Here is a 27,182-nt window from a genome sequence, read left to right as displayed (position 1 = left end):
GCTCTTTATGAAACTTCATGACCAAATGAAAGCACATTAAAATCTTTGCGATATTGACGATATTGGTCAGTTTTACACTGTCAGCAAAAATGTTTCGATTATTTAGTTAATATTCGATATATCACCCAGCCCTACCCACACCTATCATATCAATTCAGAATATATGGATTTAACCACCAGAGTCATCTGGAGTACTTTTATTTTGCCCCTATGTGGATTTTGGAGGTTCAAAATTTAGCCGCCCATTCACTTGCATTGTATGGACCTACAGAGCTGAAATATTCTTCTAAAAATCTTAATTTGTGTTCTGCAAAAGAAAGAAAGTCACACATCTGGAATGGCATAAGGGTGAGTAAATGATGAGAGAATATACAAAAAATATATATATTTTTTTGGGAGAACTAACCCTTTAATTCAGTTACCAATCTGATGAATTCAGGAATAATTTGTTAGACTGATTCAAAATCAGGAATTCATGAGTCTTTTTACACGATTCATAAAAAAAAGGGCATTTAGATTTGCAGATATCCAATAGTACCAAAAGTTGCTATCGGCGACCTCTGATTTTTAAACATTAAAAAATTAATTGTTCAGTAAGGAAAACAGCCACCTAAGTTATTTTGCTTGCTAGCTGGCTAATGGTACACTGGTTAATGAGTTTAACTTCTGAGAATGAAGGAAATGTGTTGTTAATCAAATGTACTTCCATGGTGCAAAAATAATAAGCTCTGTATCCACCGATCGGCCTCAACATTAAAACCAACTGCCTAATATCATGTAGGTCCCCCTCGTGCCACTAAAACAGCTCTAACCTTTCGAGGCATGGACTCCACAAGACCTCTGAAGGTGTCCTGTGGTATCTGACACCAAGACGTTAGCAGCAGATCTTCAAGTCCTGTAAGTTGTGAGGTGGGGCCTCCATAGATAGGACTTGTTGGTCCAGCACATCCCATAGATGCTCAATCAGATTGAGATCTGGGGAATTTGGAGGCCAAGTCAACATACTGAACTATTTGTCATGTTCCTCAAACCATTCCTGAACAATTTTTGCAGTGTGGCAGGGCACATTCAAAATTAATGAATGAATGTTACATTTATATAGCACTTTTCTGGCACTACACTCAAAGCATTTTACACAGTGAACAGGGGAGTCTCCTCAACCACCACCAGCATGCCAGTACGCTCACCACACACCAGCTATTGGTGGAGAGTTGATAATCCTGCTGAAAGAGACCACTGCCATCAGGGAATACAATTGCCATGAAGTGGTGTACGTGGTCTGCAACAATCTTTAGGTAGGTGGTACGTGTCTAAGTAACACCCACATGAATGCCAGGACCATAGGTTTCCCAGCAGAACATTGCCCAGAGCATCATACTGCCTCTGCCGGCCTGCCTTCTTCCCATAGTGCATCCTGCTGCCATCTCTTCCCCAGGTAAACAATGCACACGCACCCGGCTGTCCACATGATCTAAAAGAAAATGTGATTCATCAGACCAGGCCACCTTCTTCCATTGCTCCATGGTCCAGTTCTGACACTCACGTGCCCATTGTAGGTGCTTTCGGCAGAGGACAGGGGGGTCAGCATGGGCACTCTGAGTGGTCTGTGGCTACGTAGCCCCATACGCAGCAAGCTGCGATGCACTGTGTGTTCTGATACCTTTCTATCATGGCCGGCATTACGTTTTCCAGCAATTTGTGCTACAGAAGCTCTTCTGTAGGATCGGACCAGACAGGCTAGTCTTTGCTCCCCACATGCATCAGTGAGACTTGGGCGCCCAGGACCCTGTCGCCGGTTCACCAGTTGTCCTTCCTTGGACCACTTTTGGTAGGTACTAACCACTGCATACTGGGATCACCCCACAAGACCTGCCCTTTTGAAGATGCTCTGACCCAGTTGTCTAGCCATCACAATTTGGCCCTTGTCAAAGTCGCTCAAATCCTTACGCTTGCCCGGTTTTCCTGCTTCAAACACATGAAATTCAAGAACTGACTGTTCACTTGCTGCCTAATATATCCCACCCCTTGACAGGTGCCATTGTAATGAGATAATAGATGTTATTCACTTCACCTGTCAGTGGTTTTAATGTTGTGGCTGATCAGTGTATGTTACATCATGCCATTCGATACATATATTAAAACATATATATTCCACAACGTCTTCGGGAGTCAAAATGTATTTATATGAACATATGTATTTGCATGCATGGAAAGACGACCACATATACTGTACAGTTTATCAGATATATATTTATATGAAAAATAGGTATTTAAATGCATGGATACAGCATGGTTTGAGAGAACAAATTGCATTACCATAGACAGCAGGCCGGTTCGACAACAGCTAATCTAAGAGCAAAGATTGGTGACCATGTCTGTGTAAATAGCTTGGCGGGGGTAAAACCAAAGAAACACATTCATCCTCGCTTCAACATCATGAGTGTCACAGCTCTGTTGCAGTGTAGAACAGAAAAACATTTGCGCTTCAGGCAAAGATACTATTGTCTAATTTACAGACCAGACAGAGAGGATATCTGCAGGTGAATGTAAGCCAATTTATTTCACTCCTGTACTCTTGTTTTCAAACTTGTGTTGCCTCTGACAACATGAATAACATTATGATAATTCACCCATTTTATTGACCTTCAAGTCAGTGAGAGATGAAGAGATGTGTGCTGATCACAGTTGCCCCACTGTATCCTGTTGATGATGCTGAAATGAACCCTGCAATCAAAGGATTCACAAGCCGCACTGGCCAGTCCTACAGTATTCAAGCTGTGATACAAGGGTTTTGCATGCCAGGGTTATGAAGATAATCAAACACAAATACTGCTTTATAAACTATGCAGTTTGAAGAAGATCTACCAAGCTTACGGTTAGAAATTTAAGTCGGTCATACTAATGGCCACACAATACACAGTATCCCAGCAGTAAATACTAACCAGCTCTTTTGCGCCTCATTAAAATTGGACTCAAGATGGCGCCGAGTATGGCTGCTGCGTTGCGAGCTCCGACACAACATAGTAGTGTTTTGTTTGTTTTGTTCACAATTCTTATGTTTTTTTGTCTTGGATGTTGTCTGCCTTATTGTCTACGACAGACAAACACTTTTGGACATTGGTTCAGCAATTTTACACCGTAAACCGGACTTCAAATTTCTCAATGCCAACCCACTGTTTACAAACACGCAAGCGGAGCCCTTTGTCTGGGCAGCACAGCCGCGGAAACGCAAAAGGAAAAGGGGAAACAGAGCCAGAGTTCTCATCAGAGTAAGACGCCGCGCAAATCAACCCCCGCTACCCACTATTCTACTGGCAAATGTTCAGTCTCTGGATAACAAGCTCTGCGAGCTGAAAGCGCGGATCTCTTTCCAATGAGATACAAGAGACTGCTGCATTATCTGCCTTACGGAAACTTGGATGTCTGTGGAGATTCCAGACTCAGCCATTGAACCCACGGGGTTCTCTGTGCACCGAGCGGACAGAGCCAAAGACCTCTCAGGTAAAAGCAGAGGAGGTGGTGTATGTTTTATGATCAACAAATCCTGGTGTGATCAGAGGAACGTACATTCTATCAAGTCTTTCTGCTCTCCTGATCTGGAATTTCTTATGCTTCTGTGTCGACCATTCTGGCTACCATTATTACAGCTGCGTACATCCCGACACAGACCGGGCACTCAAGGAACTGTATGGGATTATAAGTGAGCAGGAAACCGCGCACCCTGAGGCCATGTTCATTGTGACCGGGGACTTTAATAAAGCCAGTTTAAAATCAGTCGCACCAAAATATCACCAGCACATTAGTTTCCACACACGAGGGGACCGGGTTTTGGACCATTGCTACTCTCCCTTCCGGGATGGCTACAAATCCCTCCCCCGCCCACCATTTGGCAAATCGGACCACTCTTCCATTCTGCTTCTGCCCGCTTACAGGCAGAAACTGAAACAGGAAGCACCCACCCTCAGAACGATCCAGTGCTGGTCGGACAAATCAGATTCCATGCTACAAGACTGTTTTGATCACATGGACTGGGAGATGTTCCAGTCCGCCTCTGATGACGACATCGAGCTTTACACTGATAGCGTAATGTGTTTCATCAAAAAGTGCGTGGAGGACGTGGTTCCGACCAGAACAATACGGATCTATCCGAATCATGAACCATGGATAAATAACAATGTTCGCGCGGCACTTAATGTGCAGACCTCCACTTTTAATTCCGGGAACGCAGGGGAGCATAAACAAGCCAGTTATGCCCTCCGAAAAACTATCAGAACTGCAAAACGCCAGTACAGGAGCAAGATTGAAGGACAGTTTAACACCACCAACTCTAGAAGCATGTGGCAGGGAATTAACATCATCACGGACTTTAAAGGGAATAAAAACTCTGCCATGAACACCGCTGCCTCTCTCCTGGATGAGCTAAATACTTTTTATGCTCGTTTCGAGGGAAATAACAACGCACTCGCGGAGAGAGCTCTCGCGGCTGAAGCTACAGAGGTTAGTTCACTCTCCGTCTCTGTAGCGGATGTAACCCGATCCTTCCGACGGGTGAATATCCGCAAAGCCGCGGGTCCAGACGGCATTCCGGGCCGCGTCATCAGAGCGTGCGCGAACCAACTGGCTGGTGTTTTTACGGACATTTTCAACCTTTCCCTCTCTTTGTCTGTAGTCCCCACATGCTTTAAAACATCCACCATTGTGCCTGTTCCAAAACAATCGAAAATAACTTGCTTAAATGACTGGCGTCCTGTTGCTCTGACCCCCATCATCAGCAAATGCTTTGAGAGACTAATCAGAGATTACATCTGCTCTGTGCTGCCTCTCTCTCTTGACCGTTGCAGTTTGATTACCGCAACAACCGCTCCACTGATGATGCCATTGCATCTACAATACACACTGCTCTCTCCCACCTGGAAAAAAAGAATATTTATGTGAGAATGCTGTTTGTAGACTACAGCTCAGCATTCAACACCATAGTGCCCTCCAAGCTAGATGAGAAACTCTGGGCTCTGGGCTTAAACAGCTCGCTGTGCAGCTGGATCCTGGACTTCCTGTCAAACAGATGCCAGGTGGTTAGAATAGGCAGCAACATCTCCTCATCACTGACCCTCAACACTGGAGCCCCACAGGGCTGTGTTCTGAGCCCACTACTGTATTCCTTGTACACACATGACTGTGTGGCAACACGTAGCTCCAATGCCATCATTAAGTTTGCTGATGACACGACGGTGGTAGGTCTGATCACTGACAATGATGGAACAGCCTACAGAGAGGAGGTGCACACTCTGACACACTGGTGTCAGGAGCACAACCTCTCCCTCAACGTCAGTAAGACAAAGGAGCTTGTGGTGGACTTCAGAAGAAAAGACAGAGAACACAGTCCCATCACCATCAATGGAGCACCGGTGGAGAGAGTCAGCAGCTTCAAGTTCCTGGGTGTCCACATCACTGAGGAACTCACATGGTCCATCCACACTGAAGTCGTTGTGAAGAAGGCTCATCAGCGCCTCTTCTTCCTGAGACGGCTGAGGAAGTTTGGAATGAACCGCCACATCCTCACACGGTTCTACACCTGCACTGTAGAGAGCATCCTGACTGGCTGCATCTCTGCCTGGTACGGCAATAGCACCGCCCACAACCGCAAAGCACTGCAAAGGGTGGTGCGAACTGCCAGACACATCATCGGAGGTGAGCTTCTCTCCTTCCAGGAAATATATACAAGGCAGTGTGTGAAAAAAGCTCGGAGGATCATCAGAGACTCCAGCCACCCGAGCCATGGGCTGTTCTCACTGCTACCTTCAGGTAGGCAGTATCGCAGCATCAGGACCCGCACCAGCCGACTCCATGACAGCTTCTTCCCCCAAGCAATCAGACTTCTGAACTCTTGTTCTCCCACGATCAAAATACATCAGCACTGAACTTTATTACCCTTACTCTTATATCTCACACCGGACTGTCATAAATTATATTATTATTATATTATATTCTCTCTTAACAACTGACTATCAACCGACAGCCTGAATGTCAATACAGTACAATACTGTACATTCTATATATACTATATGTACTTTTTTAAATATTTTTATTTTGTATTTTTATTGAATAATGTGTATCTATATAGTGCATATTGTATACTGTACAGTGTATGTTATTATTTGTATATTGTTGAGTGTAATTATGTGTATATCAGATGTTTAAATTGTGCTGTGTTAATCTGATGTTATTGTAAATTGGTATATGTCTCATCACTGTCACGACTGCTATGTTGATCGGAACTGCACCCAAGAATTTCACACACCATTGCACTTGTGTATATGGCTGTGTGACAATAAAGTGATTTGATTTGATTTGATTTGATTAAACAATAACAACTTGAGCAAATAAACACCCTCCCTAAACAAGCATTATTTGCTCCGCAAAGCACTATTACAGTGCAGTAAGAAGGCTGTGTCCGAAAGCTGCAAAAATGATGCCTTCACAGACAGAAAATGAAGAAGAAAGGCATCAAGGCACATCCCAATCAAATGTTTCTGTAACATCCTGTCTACTAAGATGCCTTTATTTGGTATTTTATTTTATTTGTTTTATTTTTATTTTTTTTAAGGCAGTGTAGATGTACTCTTCGCTGCCAATTATATCCCAAGATCTTTTGTGTGTGGTTCAGTGGCTGGTTAAAAAAATAAAAATATTTGGAGTAGTTGAAAGGAGTACATTTTTGGTTTACACTCTGAATGTTTTTAAATCAACCTTATAGTACTGTATCTTTGAAGGTATCAGTATGGTACCAATGAAGATTCTCTGATTCAATTATATTCCAATTAACAAGCTCTCAATTTGATTCAGTTAGCTTCTGATTTCGATTCTAAATCATTTGGGTATATTTGAGTTACTGTATAATGTCCATTATGCTTACATATGAAAGCAATTGGATGATTCTTAATATCAATTCCAATACTACAACACAATGCACACACACAGGTAATGCTATCTGTCACCTAAATGGTAAAATGCATTTCAAAATTCTGGAAAAATGCCTTGGTGAGGTATTAATGTAAAAATGTATTTATTACTTAATAACTTGAAATTAGTTAGTATTTTGTTGTGGTATTGAAATTGGTATTAAGAATTATCCAATTGCTTTCATATATTAGCATAACAGACATTAACTGAAATATACCCAAATCAATCAGAATCAAATTGGAAGCGAATTGAAATTGAATTGAGAGCTTGCAAATTGGAATCTAAATGAATCAGAAAATCTGTATCGATACCCAGATCTATAAGGTTGATTTAAAAACATTTAGACAATCTGGCTTCCAGTCAGTAAAATAGCACGCAGAAATAAGAAATAAAAAGTGTTCTTAAATATTATTTTTATTTGTGTAGTTTCTCTCCACTCTCTTTTTGTTTTGAACTGTTAACAGGATCATCCAGTGGTTATCTTGCAATCGAATGGTCAGTAACCATCAACGTAATGAGAAAACCTGGCATAGAGTAAAAGACTGATCTTGTGATTTTAGGAATCAATATTGTTCAAATGAAGATCACAATTAATTGGAAAATCCATTTTTTTAACCGGTCCTACAACTTTATATGAAAAATATGCATTGTAGTCACTAATTATGTGCTTGATTAATAGTTTCTAAATATTACTTGAATTTGTTTTCGATCATTAGACATGGCATTACACAGTGCCTTAGCAGCTTGTACTGTACTTAGGAGGTACCTTTGTACACAAAATGCTGCCTGATTTGTCACTGACTGACTGGGCAGTGAGGTAACTGCCCCAGGTTTCGGACACAGTCACTGTTCACTTAGCAGTAGCCTAGGTTACTTGTGTCCACTGCAGAAAATATGCAGGTTAAGAACAGTGGTCTGCACTCACTGGACTCTGGGTCGGAGTTGCCGTCACCTTCTGTGCGGCTGTTTGGTGAGGTCTGTTCGTAGTACTCTTCCTGAGGGAAGCCCAGGGGCAGAGGTTGGGTGGTGCTGGCACTGCTGTTCGGCTCCTGCTCTCCTAGCCCACTGTCACTGCAGCTCTCCTGAGATCCATCCGGAAGGTGAAAAGTCACACGACGTTGTGTCTGCTACAACACACACACAAACACACAGCACTCAATCTGAGCAAGCAATGGCTTTAGGCTTTTAGGCAGCAACAGGATGCATCATCTGGAATAGTTCTTCCTGTGCATCAGGATAACGGCTTAAGACCTGCAGCTGAATGTGTTACTAAATGAAAAACATATTTTATGAAAGATCTTATTTGAACTCTGATGTCATGTTGGGGGTCTTTTTAGACACAGGCCCTTTTAATAGCTCTGAAACATACTTCAGGAAATTTTGAGTTCAGTGCAAGTTAAGCTGAATCGACAGCATTTGTGGCATAATGTTGATTACCACAAAAATAAATTTCAAACATTCAAACTTTAACAAAAACGCAAAGATCTGGGTTATAGTGAGGCATTACAATTGAAGTGAATGAGACCAATTTCAGGTTTAAAGGCAGAAATGTGAAGATTATAATTTTATTAAAGTACTTACATTAATTCTCTTAAAATCAGCATTATGCCACAAATGCTGTCAGTTGAGCTTTACTTGTATTGAACCTGGAATATTCCTTTAACATTGATTTTCTGGATGACTTCATGACTTTTCCTAATCTTATGAGATCCGATTATAACTGATTACTTAATAAGCATCAGATTGAGAGCCCTGATACATAAAACATAAAAAGAAAAATCCTTCCAATGGATTTTCACATAGTGTTTTATGATTAATGTTCACACAGTAAAAGCACACTCCCACCAATTGTCTAAATTATTATTATTATTTTTATTTTTTATCGTTTCATTTGTCTTCAGTGTGTTTTTGCCAGTGTCAAATTGACCCCAAACAGAAACCACATTACTTTATTGGATAACAGGGGCAGTGGTGGCTCAGCGGTTCTAGCCCCAGCACCGCCAAGATGCCACTGTTGGGCTCTTGAGCAAGGCCCTTGACCCTATCTGCTCCAGGGGTGCCGTATCATGGCTGACCCTGCACTCTGACCCCAGCTTAGCTGGGATATGTGGAAAAAAAAAAGAAATTTCACTGTATATATGCAAAAAAATGTATGTATGATGTGTGACAAAAAATAAATAAAGGCTTCTAACAGTCACAATTCTGAAAAATGCGTGCCTACTTTGTGATAAAACAAGCAGTTCAATCTTCAGTAATTTCTGTCTACTGAGTTTTAATTAGGTCATGGGAACATGTTATACGAATTTGAGGGTAAAAGAGGCTAATTTCAAAATTACGACTACTATTTTTATACACACAGTAGATCATTGTGGTCTCTGTGACCACAACCATAAGAACAGTAAAGTCAATCTCAACAGAAAATTAGGGTTAAGCACTCATGTACACTCACTATTTGTTAGAATTGTATTACCAAGTAACAAGCAAAAGTAGGAATAAACAAAATCACATAAACATAAGCTTCAGTTATGAGATGACAGTCAGCAAGAATGTCAAAGTATTATTTTATCAGTTTTATGAAATAATTCCCATTGCTGTTTGAGAAACTGGCTATATTCTGCTGCACTGCATGGACAGTGTGACTGAAAATTCTAGTCTCGGTTTAAGCATTGTGTTTCTGATTGATAGAGACTGCCCACAGTCATGCAAACTAGTGATTCTTTTTCACAAGGCTCCACTGCTTTCGACCCACTGGCCCAATTTAGGTAGCGGAGGAAGATGTGGATAAAGCAGCTTTAACCAAGCAGATCTGGGAACTCTATGTAGATTTTCTTGTTCAAAGGAGGTGAACCTCTCTCTCTTTGGGGCTGGGATTGGTATGTAAGGTGACCTTTTAGCAGTCTCTTAATTTTCTGGCAGTAAGAAGATGGCCACAGGCAAGCACAGCCTTTACATGAGTCCTTATAAAACAGGGCACATTTATCTTTCATTTAATCTAATGTCATATTGGTCTGTAATAAGACAACATTAATTTATTTGCTTTTTCATATTTTTTCCCATGGATAGCCAGTCTATTTCTGTGACATTATAATGGCTAGAATGCAAAGCAGAATATACAATATGCTAAATTCACTGCAAAAAAATAAATAAAAAAATAAAAGGACATTATTTTGAGATATGGGGTTGTGCTTATTTTTATGCACGTTATGATTATTTCACAAAAGATATGTTGAATGTACTTAAATGTAAGGATTTCATAGCGCATTTTCACATGAAAGAAAATAAAGATAAATATCTATGCTATGAACTTGTATTCATTTGCTTTCCGTTGAAACCTTAGATCTAAATTAGAGAGTCAGTGGTTCCAAAAATGTATAAATTTTAAAACAAAAATAACAGAAGAACATCAGTCCATGTGGCATCTGCAAACAAACAATGCTAGATATTGTCTCAGAACTTTACTTTTCTTTGCCATTTTTGCAATTACTTTTTACCAACCTGCTAATCAGTAACAATTGACAACCAGTAAGTGTTCAAATACTTTTGACTTCATTTTGAACAATATTTCTTTTGTTTTATAATTTAAAATCTTACACACATGCATGCACACACACACACACACACACACACACACACACACACACACACAAACACACACATCAAGAATCAAAAGTTAATCATTAACACATTCTCAAAAGCTCAGGGGAATTAAAACCAGGCTTTTTCAAATATTACGCTTCTGTCGCTGTGGTACACAAATAAAAGCCTTATTGTCATTTGAAAAGCGAAGAAAAGAATGACTGAAAAAAATTAAAATCTTGGCGCAGATCAACAGCATGTGCTGCCAAAAACACACATCTCAAAACTGTTTACCACTTCATTTAGGAAATATTGGTGGATTGGCAAAACTAAAACCTAACAAGTTTGCATTGTGACTGCAGAGCTGTGAAGGTTCAGTCTGTGTTACTGCCACCTCAGAGACAAATCCAGAACAGAGAAATCAAGACATAGAAATCACTTTAATTATGGACTAATGCCTACTTTAACCCTCTGATGCACGGTGTCCACTAGAGGGAACATATATTTTTTAAAGCAATTTTAACCATTCAGGATGTCACATTTAAACCAGCATTTTAATTGTAGTGTCAGAAAAGCACTATATAAATGTAACGTTCATTCATTAATTCATTCAAACCACCTTTACCTATAATTCTGTGACTGTCCCCTTTATATGTCATTATTTGTATTTATTGATTTATTTTGTGACAATATAATAAATGAGTCACAGAGTCATATTACAGAGTAAAATAAATAAATAAATACAATAAATCTTTCTCAGACCAAATGTAAAGGCTAAGGCAAATTGAACCATTTTAGTTTGATAAAGTTAGTTATTTGCTTCAGTATCCAAAAGTTAGAAAATGCTTAAAAAGAAAATTAATTAAACATTTAGAAATGACAAAGCAACCAAGGGAGACAAAGAAAAAAAAGAAAAAAAAGAAAGGAAAAGTCAAATGTTATATTGTCAATAGGTACCATTTAATTATCCGAGGTTCTATGAGGTTAGTTTCTCTGTTTAATTATAAGGTTAGTCTGTGTTCATCTGCTGCCACAGAAAGCAGCCTCATGACCTCAGAGTGTTATGTTAGGTGGTTCATCTCTGAGCTGAGATGACAGAACAACAGACTGTCACAAGAGAAATATGCCATCTATAATTCAGAGGTCATGCAATTACAATAAGGAAAAAGCTGCACTTTTCATGATCCTATTTGAAGCAAAGTACTAAATCAGTTAGTTTGATTTCCCTCTGTAAACATTTTATTTTCAACTTTTGGAATGTTAGGAATAGTGTGCAAATGATCAGCAAATACTACAGGCTAATCAAGGCATGTCTTGCATTTTGGAAAAGAGGCCAGAAAGACTCATTATATCCCTTACAAATAACAAATAAAGAAATCTAAACAAAACTTGTCTGAATCTTGAATGTGTTAGAATCAACTGCCTGTGAGACATCCATAATCATTTTTATCTGGATCTCTCCTTTTACTGAATACTTAAAGGAATAGTTCACACAAAAATGAAAATTCTCTCATCTTTTACTCACCCTCATGCCATCCCAGATGTGTATGACTTTCTTTCTTCTGCAGAACACAAATTAAGATTTTTATAAGAATTTCTCGGCTTTGCTGGTCCTCACAATGCAAGTGAATGGTGGCCAGAACTCTGAAGGTCCAAATATCACATAAAAGCAGCATAAAAGTAATCCATACGACTCCAGTGGTTTAATCAATGTCTTCTGAAGTGACCCAATCGGTTTTGGGTGAGAATATATAACTCCTTTTTCACTGTACATCTTGCCATTGAAGTCTCTCAGCACAATCTTGATTTTAAGCTCGATTACACTTCCTAGTTGCTTGACGCATGCGCAGAGCTCTAGATGGCACTATAGGAAGTGTAATCGAGCTTGAAATTACGATTGGCAAGGAGACAGCTGTCAAGATTTATAGTGATAAAGGAATTACATTTTGGTCTGTTCTAACCCAAAAACGATTAGATCGCTTCAGAAGACATTGATTAAACCACTGGAGTCATATGGATTACTTTTATGCTGCTTTTATGTGATATTTGGACCTTCGAGTTCTGGCCACCATTCACTTGCATTGTTTATATCCCTAAATACCATCTATAGACCATTTAAAGGACTGTTCGTTGGTGACGTCAAGTGACACCACTGTTCCGTGAACATTTCCTGTTTGTCAAAACAGAGACCATTTAGCAAAGATGGGCCACTTCTATTAAAATGAATGGACGAAATTGGAATGCCCAATGGCAGCCAACGAACAGTAAAAAAAATATAGCCTCATCACCACTGCCTTTAAACACATAGTGCGCCTCACCTCGGGAGACCAGTCTCTACCTGCTGGCATCTTCGTGGGTCCAAGAACGGAGCTAGTGTCTAGTGTGAGTTAGATGCGTCACCGGACACGCACCCCAGCGGGAGATAGATGTGACGCCGGGGATTGGAGCACGCGTCACAGCCGGGCTGCTCGAGTGAAGCTGGCGCCACATGCACCTCGGACCAATAAAATCTTTACTGCTTATTTGAAATATGTTATTTTATCGTAATCTTGACTAATTGTTTTGGAGATTTCGGTCTTTCCCCTTTCAAGTAGATAGGAGCTGCACTGTCATGACGCTTGTTTACATAGAAAAATAGCTGCTCAAACTGCCCAAGAGCATTCCAAAAACAGCCGCCGAGTGGACTCACCTTGAAAAAGAAACTTTGCTGAAAGGATCCAGAAATACGTTTGGACCGTTCTAATTCATTTATTTTTGTTTACATTCTTGAAATGGTCTATACAGACCAAGCCCAACAGAGTACAATCAATCCACATCTCTCCTCTCTGCACATGGGGGTTAAGGAGTATATGTATTGTAAAACATTTTCCCTTGTTTAAAGACCCATGCCAGAAATCCGTAAAACAAACACAAGGTGCTAGAGGAGATACTAAGACAAAACATCTCGTGTCTAACAGGATAAAACTCTGCCATCAAAAGTATGTGCATAGAGATAAAAAAGAGGAGAAATAAGCCAAGTTCTGGAACAAGCCAACCCCTGCCAAAGCCCCTCGCCCAGAGCGACCCAGACAATGTGCAGATGGAGCTGGATTGGTCAGTAAAATAATTAGATTGTGCTTATATTAACGCGAAGAAGAGCGAGGAAGAACATCAGCCGCTCTGCTCCAGAGGGAAGTCACAGATCAATGAATTGCCATGTCCTTCCAAGCAAAGTCAGAACGTCAGTGTTATTCAGAAGCCTGTTTTTTCAGCCAGGTATCTGTGGACCACCAACCACATTTTGAGTGACAAACAGCCTAAGCCTAAACTGTACATCTATACACAGGATTAATTTGAGCTGTAAAAATAAATAAATAAATAAATAATATATGTATTTCTGTAAAAAAAAAAAAAACTAATTTCCTGTTAAAATTAACTAGTTTTACAAGGCTCCCAGGCACTGTGATTTATGAGGGGAACATAGGCATGTTGTATGGTTATCAAACTATGTGAGAGCGGAGACCGGGGCTAGATGTCACATGGGGAAGTTGTTAAAAGGGCAACATTTCTGTAATGATAGGATTTGAAGTCAAAAGTCCAGTTGAATAAATGTTTCTTTTCCTTTTTATTATCTTTTTTTTTTTTTTTTTTTTGTTTTTTGCGATTTTAATTGCGATATTACAAATGTTTTCCTTACATTCAAAAATGCATATCAGTGTTCAAAAACACATTTCAGGAGGGGGAAAAAATGTCTTTGCATAAATTATAGATGATAGAGTTAGTCCTATTTCTTTGTGTCTTTATTTGTCTTTTTTCCTCCTTCCCAGTATATTTTCTCACTGTGCACTGCATTCTGACTGGCAAGACCTCGACAATGTGCAAAAGATCTGCACCAATCAGAATGGCGAATTAAACATCACAAAATTCTGTATAAAATAAATAAATAAAATTGCAGCTTGCACAATTAACATATAGACATGAAGCAGAGCTACAATCGCATAATCCGGGTCTGTTAGTCTGAATCTTACTGGTATGTTAAAAGAGGAATTATGTGTGCAGATGAAATTGAAAAAAGGCAAATTATTATTTTAGTCAAACTGAAAAACTTTAAACTTTTAAAATGTATGTAAACATCCCACTTGTCTGTATCATTCCAGTTGACTTGGTTTATAGCATTCCAAACAGGCTGTCAGTCTGTGCATTACTTCTATAAATATTTGTGACCCTCAAAGTATGTACACATACACTATTTCTTTAAAGCTTTTCATTTGAAAAAAAAAAAAAAAAAAAAAAAATTTCCCAAGTCATCTTAATTCTCAGTGTTTGCATATAAACTGCAAATGCAGCCCAAACAATGCACCATGCACCTAATTAAGCAACATCCAGTATTTCTTTCCAATTTATTTGAGCCTCTTAATGTTTTCTATTTATTATTATTATTATTATTAATAATAATAATAATAATAATAATTATTATTCTTCTTCTTATTATTATTATTATAAATAAAAAAAAATTGGAATACTGGACTTTACTCTAATACAATGTTTCCCAACCTTTTTTGTGCCACGGCACACTTTTTAAGACTAAAAAATTCTACGGCACACCACTATCGCACATAGGCTAACCATCGTCAATATTTTTCCTTTTCAAGAACTTGTCCATGTTTTCTGTCCATCTTAGTAGCATGTTTACTTGTAATGTTTGAAATTCATCTATGCAAAAAAAAAAACAATAAAAAAAAACAAGTCACATAGGTAGGCTACGCTGTGTGAGGTCACAGGTGGCAAGAGCACTAAATGGGTAATAAAAAAACAAATAATTTTCTTCTTTTCTAATTTGTAGATTTGTTCTTGCAATGCCACAACAAATTACAAGGATGCAAACTCATGAGGGGTGAAAAAGGTAAGACAATCACTGGTCCACGAAAAAATTTTCTGGGGATTTTTTTTTTTTTTTGACCGAAATCTACCAAGATACTTTATACTGTTTAAGCATTAAAAGAACAAAGCAGATTTATAGTCTTCCTTCAGTCTGAGCATTATTTTTCATCCAAAAAGACAACAATAATAGTCTAAGAATAGTGAGTTTCAATAACGTCCTTACCTTCTCCTTTATTAAAACTTGCATGGCTACAAATCTACTGACTTCAGTATAAGAATTATAAACACAAAGCAGATCTACGGTATCATTTTCCTACAGTAGACTATTTAAACTGCTGAGCATGGCTTTTATCAGAAAAGACCACAATAATAGACAAATAATAATAATTTTGAGTTTCAGTAATGTTCTTTAGTCGTTGTAAAGTGCATTTCACATGAGTTGAGTCGAGGCATCAACGCTCCGTTCAATGCCAGAGTCAAGCGGCGCATTGCCCTCCACATGACAAACGTTGCAGATAGCGTCACAGAGGGGCGATTTTACGAGTTTGCCATGTAAAAAAGTGGGAGTTGTGCACAATAAACATTGAAAACATGTATTTGGAAGAGAGAAAAAAGCTTGCAGTTGCTTTGATAGCAGAAAGTAATAAAAGGACTTGTTTATGTTTAGGTCTAAACGTTTTCTTGGTGAATTTAAATTAGTTCAATAACTGGGGTCTCTGATATTCTTAAGGTAATATTTAATTAAAATAAATTATGAGACATTCAATATCTCTTCACAAATTTGGACAGTTTTTAAATATTTCTTGTTGCTTAGTACTCTCAAAGACATTATTAGTGAAGCAAAAACGTGTGTGTGAAAAACACTTTGGTGTAAAGTGGCGTCACTTCATAGACTTCAATGTATTCTGCAGCACTGACGCGAGTCATGTGAAAGACTCTTAACGTGTATAAATATCAGTCACTTTTGCACATTAATCATTGCTCTTCACAATCACAAAAGTGACCGATTATGGTTTCAAAATGGCAAATTTCTCCGAAAGGTGAGGAGTTTGGATCCCTGAATTAATTAATTTATTTTCATGCATTTATATATTTTGTGGAATGTGATAATTTTCCACAGCACACCTGACAATCAATCACACTAGTGTGCCGCGGCACAGTGGTTGGGAAACACTGCTCTAATATAATGTAGTCTGATCAAGTCTAATATCTAATATAGCCCATTAGGGTTATAACTTGTTTCCATGAATAGGAAATAACAAATATGTTAGCACTCATGCAGAGTGACCCTAAAAACTGCTGCAGCCTCTTCCCATCATATTAGCAGTGCAGATGCAGGCAGGGGTGATCTCCAACAGTGGAGTAGTGTGAAATAGCATTATGGTTAATTTTCTCGTTTGCTGCTGCTCATGAACCAGTAAGGCACCAACAGGCATCTCTCCAGATCTGTGCACAGAGCCGCTCAGCTGAAAAACATATGAGCTGCCACTTCTCATTTTCACATGCACCCTGCTAACAAACTGAACATCCAACACATAAATGGCCACACTGATATTCTGTACTTTCTTTTGAATCTCATATGTTGTATTAACCAGTGTTGGGTAAGTTACTCTAAAAAAAGTAATAAATTACTAACTACTAATTACATTTGCTACAGTGTAATTAGATTACTCTACTAATTACTCTGTCTGACAAGTAATTTCATTACTTATAACTAATTACTTTCTAAAATCCTTATCAACCTCGACCAGATGAAAAATACAAGGATAGACATGAAACTGTTCTATTAAATAGAATTGTTCTATAGTCTATACAGTATTTAACAAAATTACATCAGAAGAAACTGTAAGTAAATTACTGAAAAAATAAGAGTAATCCCTTACTTTCGTTTTTTTAATGTTTTTTTATTTTTTTTATGAAAAAGTAATTTAATTACAGAAATGAATTACTTAGTAATGCATTACACCCAACACTGGTTTTAATCCTCCGCTTTGACCCAAGTCTTCAAAAACCACAAATTCAACCAAATCAGTCATTACTTGGGTAATAAATAAAACCACATGCTTCTTTCACCTAAATAAATGGAGTACATTCTACAAAAAAAAAAAATAAAGATATCTGCTACAGAGACAAATGACCAGCAAGAGCAAAGGGCAGAGACAGATTTTTATGTTCTCAACAGCTGAAGGTGAAAACACTTTTTTTCTAATTTTGTTGCCAAAGGGCTCAGTAGAGTATGTGAGTAATGACACTGAATTTAGAAAAACAGAGATTAGTTGAAAGCACATTGCTTTCCTGGTACTGCAGCTCACAAGTTTTGATGCACCTCAAATGATTAAAAAAAATAAATAAATAAAAATAAAAAACATGGCGACAACGTTCAGGGGATTTGAAGTTGAAATGGATGGCCGCATCGAGAGCAACATAATTAAACTAAATGCCGAAAATTAGAGATCGCTCTAATCATAACTTTGTGCATGCTGACCCTGGGTTAGCACTTCATGATAATGAAAAGATCATCCATGCTGGGGCAGGAACTTCAGAAACAAAAAAGACGATCTCAAATGCTGCTGAAAGCTCCTTCAGTGCATAAAGAACACTGAATCACAATGCATTCATGAGTGACATTTGCTCAAAATAAATGACTTTTGATTAACCAGAAATCAGAAAACTGCTTGTTAAATCTGTCCTCATCCTGACACAAGGCGATAGAAAATTTGGATGACAAGCAACAGTCAATTCAGTAAGCATGTGATGCTAAGGCACTAAAATCATTACATTTAAATATCCTCAAATTTTAAGCAAAGTGGGGTGACAAATGAGTACTGCATAAGATATTTATAAGAGCAGGTTTCTTAGAAGCACTGAAACATAAGGACCTTTCCAAGAACCTAAACTTGTATGTACAGTTGTGCTCAAAAGTTTGCATACCCTCGGAGAATTGGTAATATATGTACCATTTTTAAAGAAAACATGAGTGAGCAGGCAAAACACATTTCTTTTATTTCTTATGGGATTCATATTCAACTGTAGGTTATAACAGAATGGCACAATCATAAAACAAAACATGGCAACAATGAAAAAAGTAAATGACCCCTGTTCAAAAGTCTGCATACCCTTAGTTCTTAATACTATGTATTGCCCCCTTTAGCATCAATAACAGCGTGCAGACTTTGTAAGAGTTGTCTATGAGGCCCCAAATTCTTGCAGGTGGTATAGCTGCCCATTCGTCTTGGCAAAATGCCTCCAGGTCATGCAAAATCTTTGGTTGTCTTGCATGAACCGCACGTTTGAGATCTCCCCAGAGTGGCTCTATGATATTAAGGTCAGGGACTGTGATGGCCACTCCAGAACCTTCACCTTTTTCTGCTGTAACCACTGGAGGGTCAACTTGGCCTTGTGCTTAGGGTCACTGTTTTGCTGGAAAGTCCAAGAGCGTCCCATGCACAGCTTTCGTGCAGAAGAATGCAAATTGTCTGCCAGTATTTTCTGATAACATGCTGCATTCATCTTGCCATCAATTTTCCCCGTGCCTTTAGAGCTAACACACCCCCAAAACATCAGTGAGCCACCACCTTGCTTCACAGTGGGGATGGTATTCTTTTCACTATAGGCCTTGTTGACCCCTCTCCAAACATAGCGCTTATGGTTGTGACCATAAAGCTCTATTTTGGTCTCCTCACTCCAAATTACAGTGTGCCAGAAGCTGTGAGGCGTGTCAAGGTGTTGTCAGGCTTATTGTAACTGGGCTTTTTTGTGGCATTGGTGCAGTAAAGGCTTCTTTCTGGCAACTCGACCATGCAGCTCATTTTTGTTCAAGTATCGTCGTATTGTGTTCCTTGAAACAACCACACCATCTTTTTCGAGAGAAGCCTGTATTTCTCCTGCGGTTACCTGTGGGTTTTTCTTTGTATCCAGAACAATTCTTCTGGCAGTTGTGGCTGAAATCTTTCTTGGTCTACCAGACCTTGGCTTGGTATCAAGAGATCCCCGAATTTTCCACTTCTTAATAAGTGATTGAACAGTACTAACTGGCATTTTCATGGCTTTGGATATCTTTTTATTTCCTTTTTCATCTTTATAAAGTTCCATTACCTTGTTACGCAGGTCTTTTGACAGTTCTTTTCTGCTCCCCATGGCTCAGTATCTAGCCTGCTCAGTGCATCCACGTGAGAGTTAACAAACTCATTGACTATTTATACACAGACATTAATTGCAATTTAAAAAGCCACAGTTGTGGGAAATTAAATTTTATTTGCCATTTAAACCTGTGTGTGTGTCACCTTGTGTGTCTGTAACAAGGCCAAACATTCAAGGGTATGTAAACTTTTGATCAGGGCCATTTGGGTGATTTCTGTTATCATTATGATTTAAAAAGTAGCCAAACAACTATGTGATAATAAATGGCTTCATATGATCACTATCCTTAAATAAAAGACAGTTTTTTTGCATGATCAGTCATATTTTCAAAATCAATGCCAAAAGTTCACAATTTCTGCCAGGGTATGCAAACTTTTGAGCACAACTGTATGATACACAGAGCTACATTACCAAAGGCCCCAGGGCTTTATGTCTTGCGAGGGCCCTGCACACTTTTATTCCGCAGACTATGCATAGACCTATTGCCTACATAGATCCATCATTATAGTTGAATACTCACACATCTGTAACTAGGTTTTCTATGGATGAAACAACAAACACATCAGAAACTTAAATACATGTAATATATATATAAACGGCTGAAAAGCCGTTACTAGGCAGTACGCTGTCAGAGCTGACCATATTACACTGATGAAACACCTAATGTTATTAGAAGAGTTGCGGCCCGAATACCCCCCCCCCCCCCGATCTATATGTATAATAGATGTCATAACTTATTCGATTAGCCAAAATGTTTGAAAATATTTTAATGTCTGTCTGGATCAGGGAAATTGGATGGTAACTCTTACACTCGCTGCAGAGAATTGACCTGACTGAAATACAGATATCAAATCCCTTTATTGTCACTCAACCATACAATAATAATAATAATAATAATAATAATAATAATAATAATAATAATCTATTCTAGAATAAATCTTATAGACTGATGAAAAGAATGTATAGTCCCTACCAGATGGGTTCAAAAGTCTCCAAATATCTGAAAGACCAAGATTTTTACATATCCTATGAAGTGTCAGTGTTGCTCTAGGGGGCTTACACACTTTTGCTTCACTATGATCAAGGACTGAGTCCATCAATAGATTAAAGTCTCCTCCCAATATTATATCATGAGGGGTGCCAGCGGCTTGCAACATCCCTTCAAGATCTATAAAAAAATAATCAGTGGCCCTGATTATCAGCATTAGGTGCGTAAATATTAGTCAAAATCAAACTTTGCCCCTGAATTTCTGCTAAAACAATAATGACTCTTCCTAATTTATCTTTACTCTGTTTGAAACATTTGAATTGTAGATGTTTGCTTATCAACACAATGACTCCCCTGCTCTTACTTGAGCCAGCATTAAAGAAAACATGCCCACCCCATATCTTCCTAAATTTTTCAGCTCCCTGTGAGGAAAGATGCGTTTCTTGAAGAAACACTACATCATATTTCTTTCGTTTATGAAAAGAAATAACCTTCCTTCTTTTTATGGGGTGACCCAGACAATCCACTCATATTGTTGGGGACATGTAAATATTTTGCAGTCATCCTTAGCATCTACTCTCAACCTGGCCGGGAACATCAGTACAAAAGCAACCTTCCATTGATGTAAGAGTTTCTTGCATTCCTTGAATCGATCACGTTTCTCTCTTGTCGAATTCGCAAAGTCTGAGAACAAGAAATGTTGTGGTTCTTCCAAGAAAGCCTTCCTTTACTCCTCACCTTGCGTAACAAAAGATCTTGATCGGATGATCTCAGAAATTTTGTTGAGAATGAATTGGGGCCTGTCTCCCTCTGCGGATCGCCAAGATGGATCCCTGTGTGCTCGCTCGATTTCCAACTTATGGCCTGTTATGTTGAGCAGACTTGGAAAAAGCCCATCCAGAAATTCCACCATATTCTGATCCTCTGCTCACTCAGGAATTCCAACAATTTGGACTTTGTTTTGCCAGTTCCGATTCTCAAGGTCTTCCAGCTTTTCCCAAATGCATTCCAAGTCTGCCTTGGTCCCTAGCAGATTAGCAGCTAATTCCCTCTCCAATGATTCCAGATAATCGTTCCGTTTCTCAACATCCAACACTCTTGTAACCATCTCAGTGAATTTTGTCTCCACGTATTAAAGCAAGATCCTCCAAGTCAGCAACGACCTTCGTCAGCATTACCGACATGTTTGGCAGTTGAATCTCTTTCACCACACCATACAAATTGAGTCCCTGGTCCGAGGCCTGTTGCTCAGGGGCTTCAGCTTGAGCACGTAAGTGTCTTTTAATGTCTCCAGAGCCTGAGGATTTTAATTCTTAGACATATTGTCTTCATAGCACAGTTATGGAACAGGGTGTATCGAATTTCACCGGTTTATGACACAAAAAGTATTAAAACTTGCAGAGTGCACAGAGCTCTCCGTTCACACGTCCGAACCTCGCATGGTGCCACGTGACCCCGAACTGTTAATTCTTAATTAATAAGAATTAACAGTGTTGGGCAAGCTGCTAAAAGAATGCAGCTAGCTAATCTAGCTACAAAAATTAGCTCATTAAAACTACTTAATTTATACAATATATATATATATATATATATATATATATATATATATATATATATATATATATATATATATATACAGTGCATCCGGAAAGTATTCACAGCGCTTCACTTTTTCCACATTTTGTTATGTTACAGCCTTATTCCAAAATTTATTAAATTCATTATTTTCCTCAAAATTCTACAAACAATACCCCATAATGACAACGTGAAAGAAGTTTGTTTGAAATCTTTGCAAATTTATTAAAAAAAAAAAAAAAACGAAAAAAATCACATGTACATAAGTATTCACAGCCTTTGCCATGACACTCAAAATTGAGCGCAGGTGCATCCTGTTTCCACTGATCATCCTTGAGATGTTTCTACAACTTGATTGTAGTCATCCTGTGGTAACTTCAGTTGATTGGACATGATTTGGAAAGGCACACACCTGTCTATATAAGGTCCCACAGTTAACAGTGCATGTCAGAGAACAAACCAAGCCATGAAGTCCAAGGAATTATCTATAGACCTCAGAGACAGGATTGTATCTAGGCACAGATCTGGGTAAAGGTACAGAAAAATTTTTGCAGCACTGAAGGTCCCAATGAGCACAGTGGCCTCCATCATCCGTAAATGGAAGAAGTTTGGAACCACTAGGATTCTTCCTAGAGCTGGCCGCCTGGCCAAACTGAGTGATCGGGGGAGAAGGGCCTTCAGAGAGGTGACCAAGAACCCGATGGTCACTCTGACAGAGCTCCAGCATTTCTCTGTGGAGAGAGGAGAAACTTCCAGAAGAACAACCATCTCTGCAGCACTCCACCAATCAGGCCTGTATGGTAGAGTGGCTAGACGGAAGCCACTCCTCAGTAAAAGGCACATGACAGCCCGCCTGGAGTTTGCCAAAAGGCACCTGAAGGACTCTCAGACCATGAGAAACAAAGACTGAACTCTTTGGCCTGAATGGCAAACGTCATGTCTGGAGGAAACCAGGCACCGCTCATCACCTGCCCAATACCATCCCTACAGTGAAACATGGTGGTGGCAGCATCATGCTGTGGGGATGTTTTTCAGCGGCAGGAACTGGGAAACTAGTCAGGATTGAGGGAAAGATGAATGCAGCAATGCACAGAGACATCCTTGATGAAAACCTGCTCCAGAGCGCTCTGGACCTCAGACTGGGGCGAAGGTTCATCTTCCAACAGGACAACGACCCTAAGCACACAGCCAAGATAACAAAGGATTGGCTCTGGGACAACTCTGTGAATGTCCTTGAGTGGCCCAGCCAGAGCCCAGACTTGAACCCGATTAAACATCTCTGGAGAGATCTGAAGATGGCTGCGCACCGACGCTCCCCATCCAACCTGATGGAGCTTGAGAAGTCCAGCAAAGAAGAATGGGAGAAACTGCCCCAAAATAGGTGTGCCAAGCTTGTAGAATCATACTCGAAAAGACTTGAGGCTGTAATTGGCGCCAAAGGTGCTTCAACAAAGTATTGAGCATAGGCTGTGAATACTTATGTACAAGTGATTTTTTTTCCGTTTTTTTGCAAAGATTTCAAACAAACTTCTTTCACGTTGTCATTATGGGTTATTGTTTGTAGAATTTTGAGGAAAATAATGAATTTAATCCATTTTGGAATAAGGCTGTAACATAACAAAATGTGGAAAAAGTGAAGCGCTGTGAATACTTTCCGGATGCACTGTATATATATATATAATTTCATATTGGATCAATTACCTTAATGTTATTTTCACCTGCATTGAATTTAGAATGTTCTTATTCATGCATTCTAATGGATCAGATATTATACAATAATTAGAAAGACATACTGTGCCTTATTTAGAGTCCAACAAACCCTATAAACAATTAATGAATTTAAATATTTGTGTTTGTAAACAAGCTCATAGAATACTAGTCTCTTTATTGTTGACATCAACATGTTCAAAAGAGCAGACATTTTTTTGATTTGTGTTGTTGCAACAATTTCATCATAACCCTGAAAAAAACAGAAAGAATGAACAAACCAGCGGCTGCAAAATTCAATTCTGATTGAGTATATACTGTTAAGATGCATTCATGTTCCCTATCTGTCACTCACTCGACGTTGTGTCGATGTAGTGACACTAGAGTTCACTCTTGGGAGCCCCGAACACCTCTGCTTTTTGAAAATTTGGGGACCTCAATGGGAGCAACTCCGCAGGGTAAACCCCCACGGACCTCCCATTCCCCAGCACACTCGCTTCCTCGGTCGGGCTCTCGGATGAGACCGCCGGCTTGTCTCACTGTGAGTTCGACCTCTTATTCAGAGCCTGGGAAGATGATGAGTTATTGAGCGCAGCATCGGAGAGCGGGCTTGTCCACTCTGATGCGTACGCCTCGGCTGGGCTCCCTCCTTCGGGTGTGGTCGCCCAGTCTCAGGCCGAGGCGGAGATGACGGACAAGCTTTCCCGGGCAGCCGCAAGGGTCGAGCTAGAGTGGAACCCTCCGCTCTCCCCTGTACCCTTACGGCTCAATGATTGGTTCCTGGGCCCAGAAAACCGCTCACAGCTGCACCCCGCCCCAGTCCCTTTCTTCTCGGAAGTGCATGAGGAGCTGACAAGATCATGGGGGCACCTTTTACTGCCCGATCCCGATCTTTCAGCTCCCCCACTCTCACTACCCTCGATGGTGGGGCGGCCAAGGGGTATTCGGTGATCCCCCAGGTGGATCAGGTGCTCGCAGTGCACTTGTGTCCACAGAGCGCCGCCAACTGGCGTGGGTGCCCGAAGCTCCCATCCAGGGCCTGTAGGTTTACGTCGTCCCTAATGGCTAAGGCCTACGGTGCTGCTGGACATGCCATCTCCGCCCTGCATGCCATGGCTCTCTTGCAAGTTCACCAAGCCAAGGCACTAAAAGAGCTGCACGGGGGAAGTTCTGACCCGGGATTGATGCAGGAACTGTGCTCGTCGACCGACCTCACTCTCTGGGCAACAACGATCATGGCACGGTCTGTCAGACAGGCGATGTCCACCCTGGTGGTCCAGGAGCGCCACCTTTGGCTCAATCTGGTCGAGATGAGAGAGGCTGTCAAGGCACGTTTCCTTGACGCCCCCATCTCCCAGATTTGCCTATTTGGTGACACCGTCGAGTACTTTGCCCAGCAGTTCTTGGCGGTGAAGCAGCAGACGGAGGCCATTCAACACATCCAGCCCTGGCACGGCTCAAGACCCTGCACCCCATCTGCTTGTCACCAAGGGCATCCTCCTGCAGCAACAGCACCCGGCCCTGGTGTGGAGCCCACCGCAGGAAGCAGGTGCCACCCGTCTCACGGCCGGCCGCCAAGAAACCTAGGAAGGCTTCAAAGCGCCTCTGAGACGGGCGACCCAGGGATGAGGAGATCCACTTCAACAGAGCTGGTAGACAGACCACTCCATCCCCGGTGGAGGGCCGGGAAGAGAATCTTTTGTTTCATTTTTCACCACATGCACAAGAGGATGCGGTACCAAAAACTTCAACAAAAGAGTGGTTTCCTTGTTCTCTGGGTCATATGTCAGGTGCGTACGGCCGTCGTCACGACCGCCGTCCACCGTTCCATTTCGGCAGGTTTGGCGCTCCAGCGGCGGACCCCCCGCCCCTGCGCACCCAGCTGTGGCACAAACGCACACACTGGGTTGGCTCCGATGGACTGCGGGGACGATGTTCCTCCTCCCCCCTCCTCGACCAATCTTATGGTGGGTATCAGGAGCCTGGTAAATGCTTCTATGTCCCTGGACTCAGCACAGCCATGGGGCTTGAGCCCCCGCAATGCGGCTCCGCCCTGCCGTGTGGCCCAACCTGCCGGTACGTCCGACGTGATTATCCCCTTGGTCCCCTCACCTGGAGTTTGGACGCGTAGCTTGCGCTTTCCAACCCGTCGCGATGGCTGACTCTGACCATCCGACTCGGCTACGTGATTCAGTTCACCAGGCGCCCGTCCAGGTTCAGCGGCGTCCGCTTCACCTCGGTGAGGGGTGAGAGCGCCGCTATCTTGCGTGCGGAGATCATGACCCCTCTGTGCAAGGCCGCGATAGAGCCTGTCCCTCCAACCAAGATGAAGAAAGGGTTTTACAGCCCTTACTTCATTGTCCGAAGAAAGGCGTTGGGTTGCGGCCAATCTTGGACCTGCGAGTTCTGAATTGGGCCTTGCACAGACTCCCGTTCAAGATGCTGACGCAAAAACGCATTTTAGCGAGTGTCAGGCATCAAGATTGGTTCACGGCAGTAGACCTGAAGGACGCGTACTTCCACGTCTCGGTTTTACCTCGACACAGACTCTTTCTGTGGTTTGCTTTCGAGGGCCGGGCGTGCCAGTACAAGGTCCTCCCCTTCGGCCTTTCCTTGTCCCCTCACGTCTTCATGAAGGTCGCAGAGGCAGCCCTTGCCCCGCTAAGGGAAGTGGGCATCCGCATACTCAACTACCTCGATGACTGGCTGATCCTAGCTCACTCTCGAGAGTTACTGTGCACACACAGGGACCTGGTGCTCAGGCACCTCAGCCGTCTAGGGCTTCGGATCAACTGGGAAAAGAGCAAGCTCTCCCCGGTCTAGAGCATCTCTTTTCTTGGCTTGGAGTTGGACTAGGTCTCGATGACAGCGTGCTTCACGAACGAGCTTACACAGTCAGTGCTGAACTGTCTGAAGGCATTCAGACAGAAGACAGCGATTCCACTGAAACTTTTTCAGAGGCTCCTGGGGCATATGGCATCCTCTTTGGTTGCCACACAGCTCGGGTTGATGCATATGAGACCACTTCAGCACTGGCTTCAGACTCGAATCCCGAGATGGGTGTGGCACCGCGGGACACATCGCATGGTCGTCATGCCGATTTGTCGCCACCTCTTCAGCCCTTGGAATGACCTAGCATTTTTACGGGCAGGGGTTCCCCTAGAGCAGGTCTCCAAGTGCATCATGGTTACGACAGATGCCTCCAAGATGGGCTGGGGCGCTGTATGCAACGGGCACACAGCCGCCGGCTCCTTGACTGGCCCGCGGCTGCGTTGGCACATCAACTGCCTCGAGTTGTTGGCAGTACTGCTCACCCTACGAAGGTTCTGGCAATTGATCCAGGGCAAGCACGTGTTGGTCTGGACGGACAACATGG

General features: G+C 41.1%; 1 protein-coding gene across 5 annotated transcripts in view; it reads right to left on the bottom strand.

The window, feature by feature from the left end:
• Nucleotides 1–27,182, bottom strand: part of LOC127418377 (protocadherin-11 X-linked-like) — a 279,153-nt gene that overhangs the window by 118,505 nt on the left and 133,466 nt on the right. For 2 of the 5 annotated variants that reach the window (XM_051659002.1, XM_051659003.1), the window contains one exon: nt 7,886–8,087. The exons of 2 other annotated variants lie outside the window; for them this stretch is intronic. In XM_051659002.1, coding sequence (XP_051514962.1) covers nt 7,886–8,087 — 202 coding nt within the window. Of the gene's footprint in view, nt 1–7,885; nt 8,088–27,182 lie in introns of those variants that run through there. One more of the 5 variants, XM_051659007.1, reaches the window with a different exon arrangement.

This window comes from Myxocyprinus asiaticus, chromosome 27 (assembly GCF_019703515.2).
Source record: "Myxocyprinus asiaticus isolate MX2 ecotype Aquarium Trade chromosome 27, UBuf_Myxa_2, whole genome shotgun sequence".
Classification (NCBI taxonomy): domain Eukaryota; kingdom Metazoa; phylum Chordata; class Actinopteri; order Cypriniformes; family Catostomidae; genus Myxocyprinus; species Myxocyprinus asiaticus.
The sequence above is the reverse complement of the archived record's forward strand: the minus strand, read 5'-3'. Positions and strand labels throughout refer to the sequence as shown.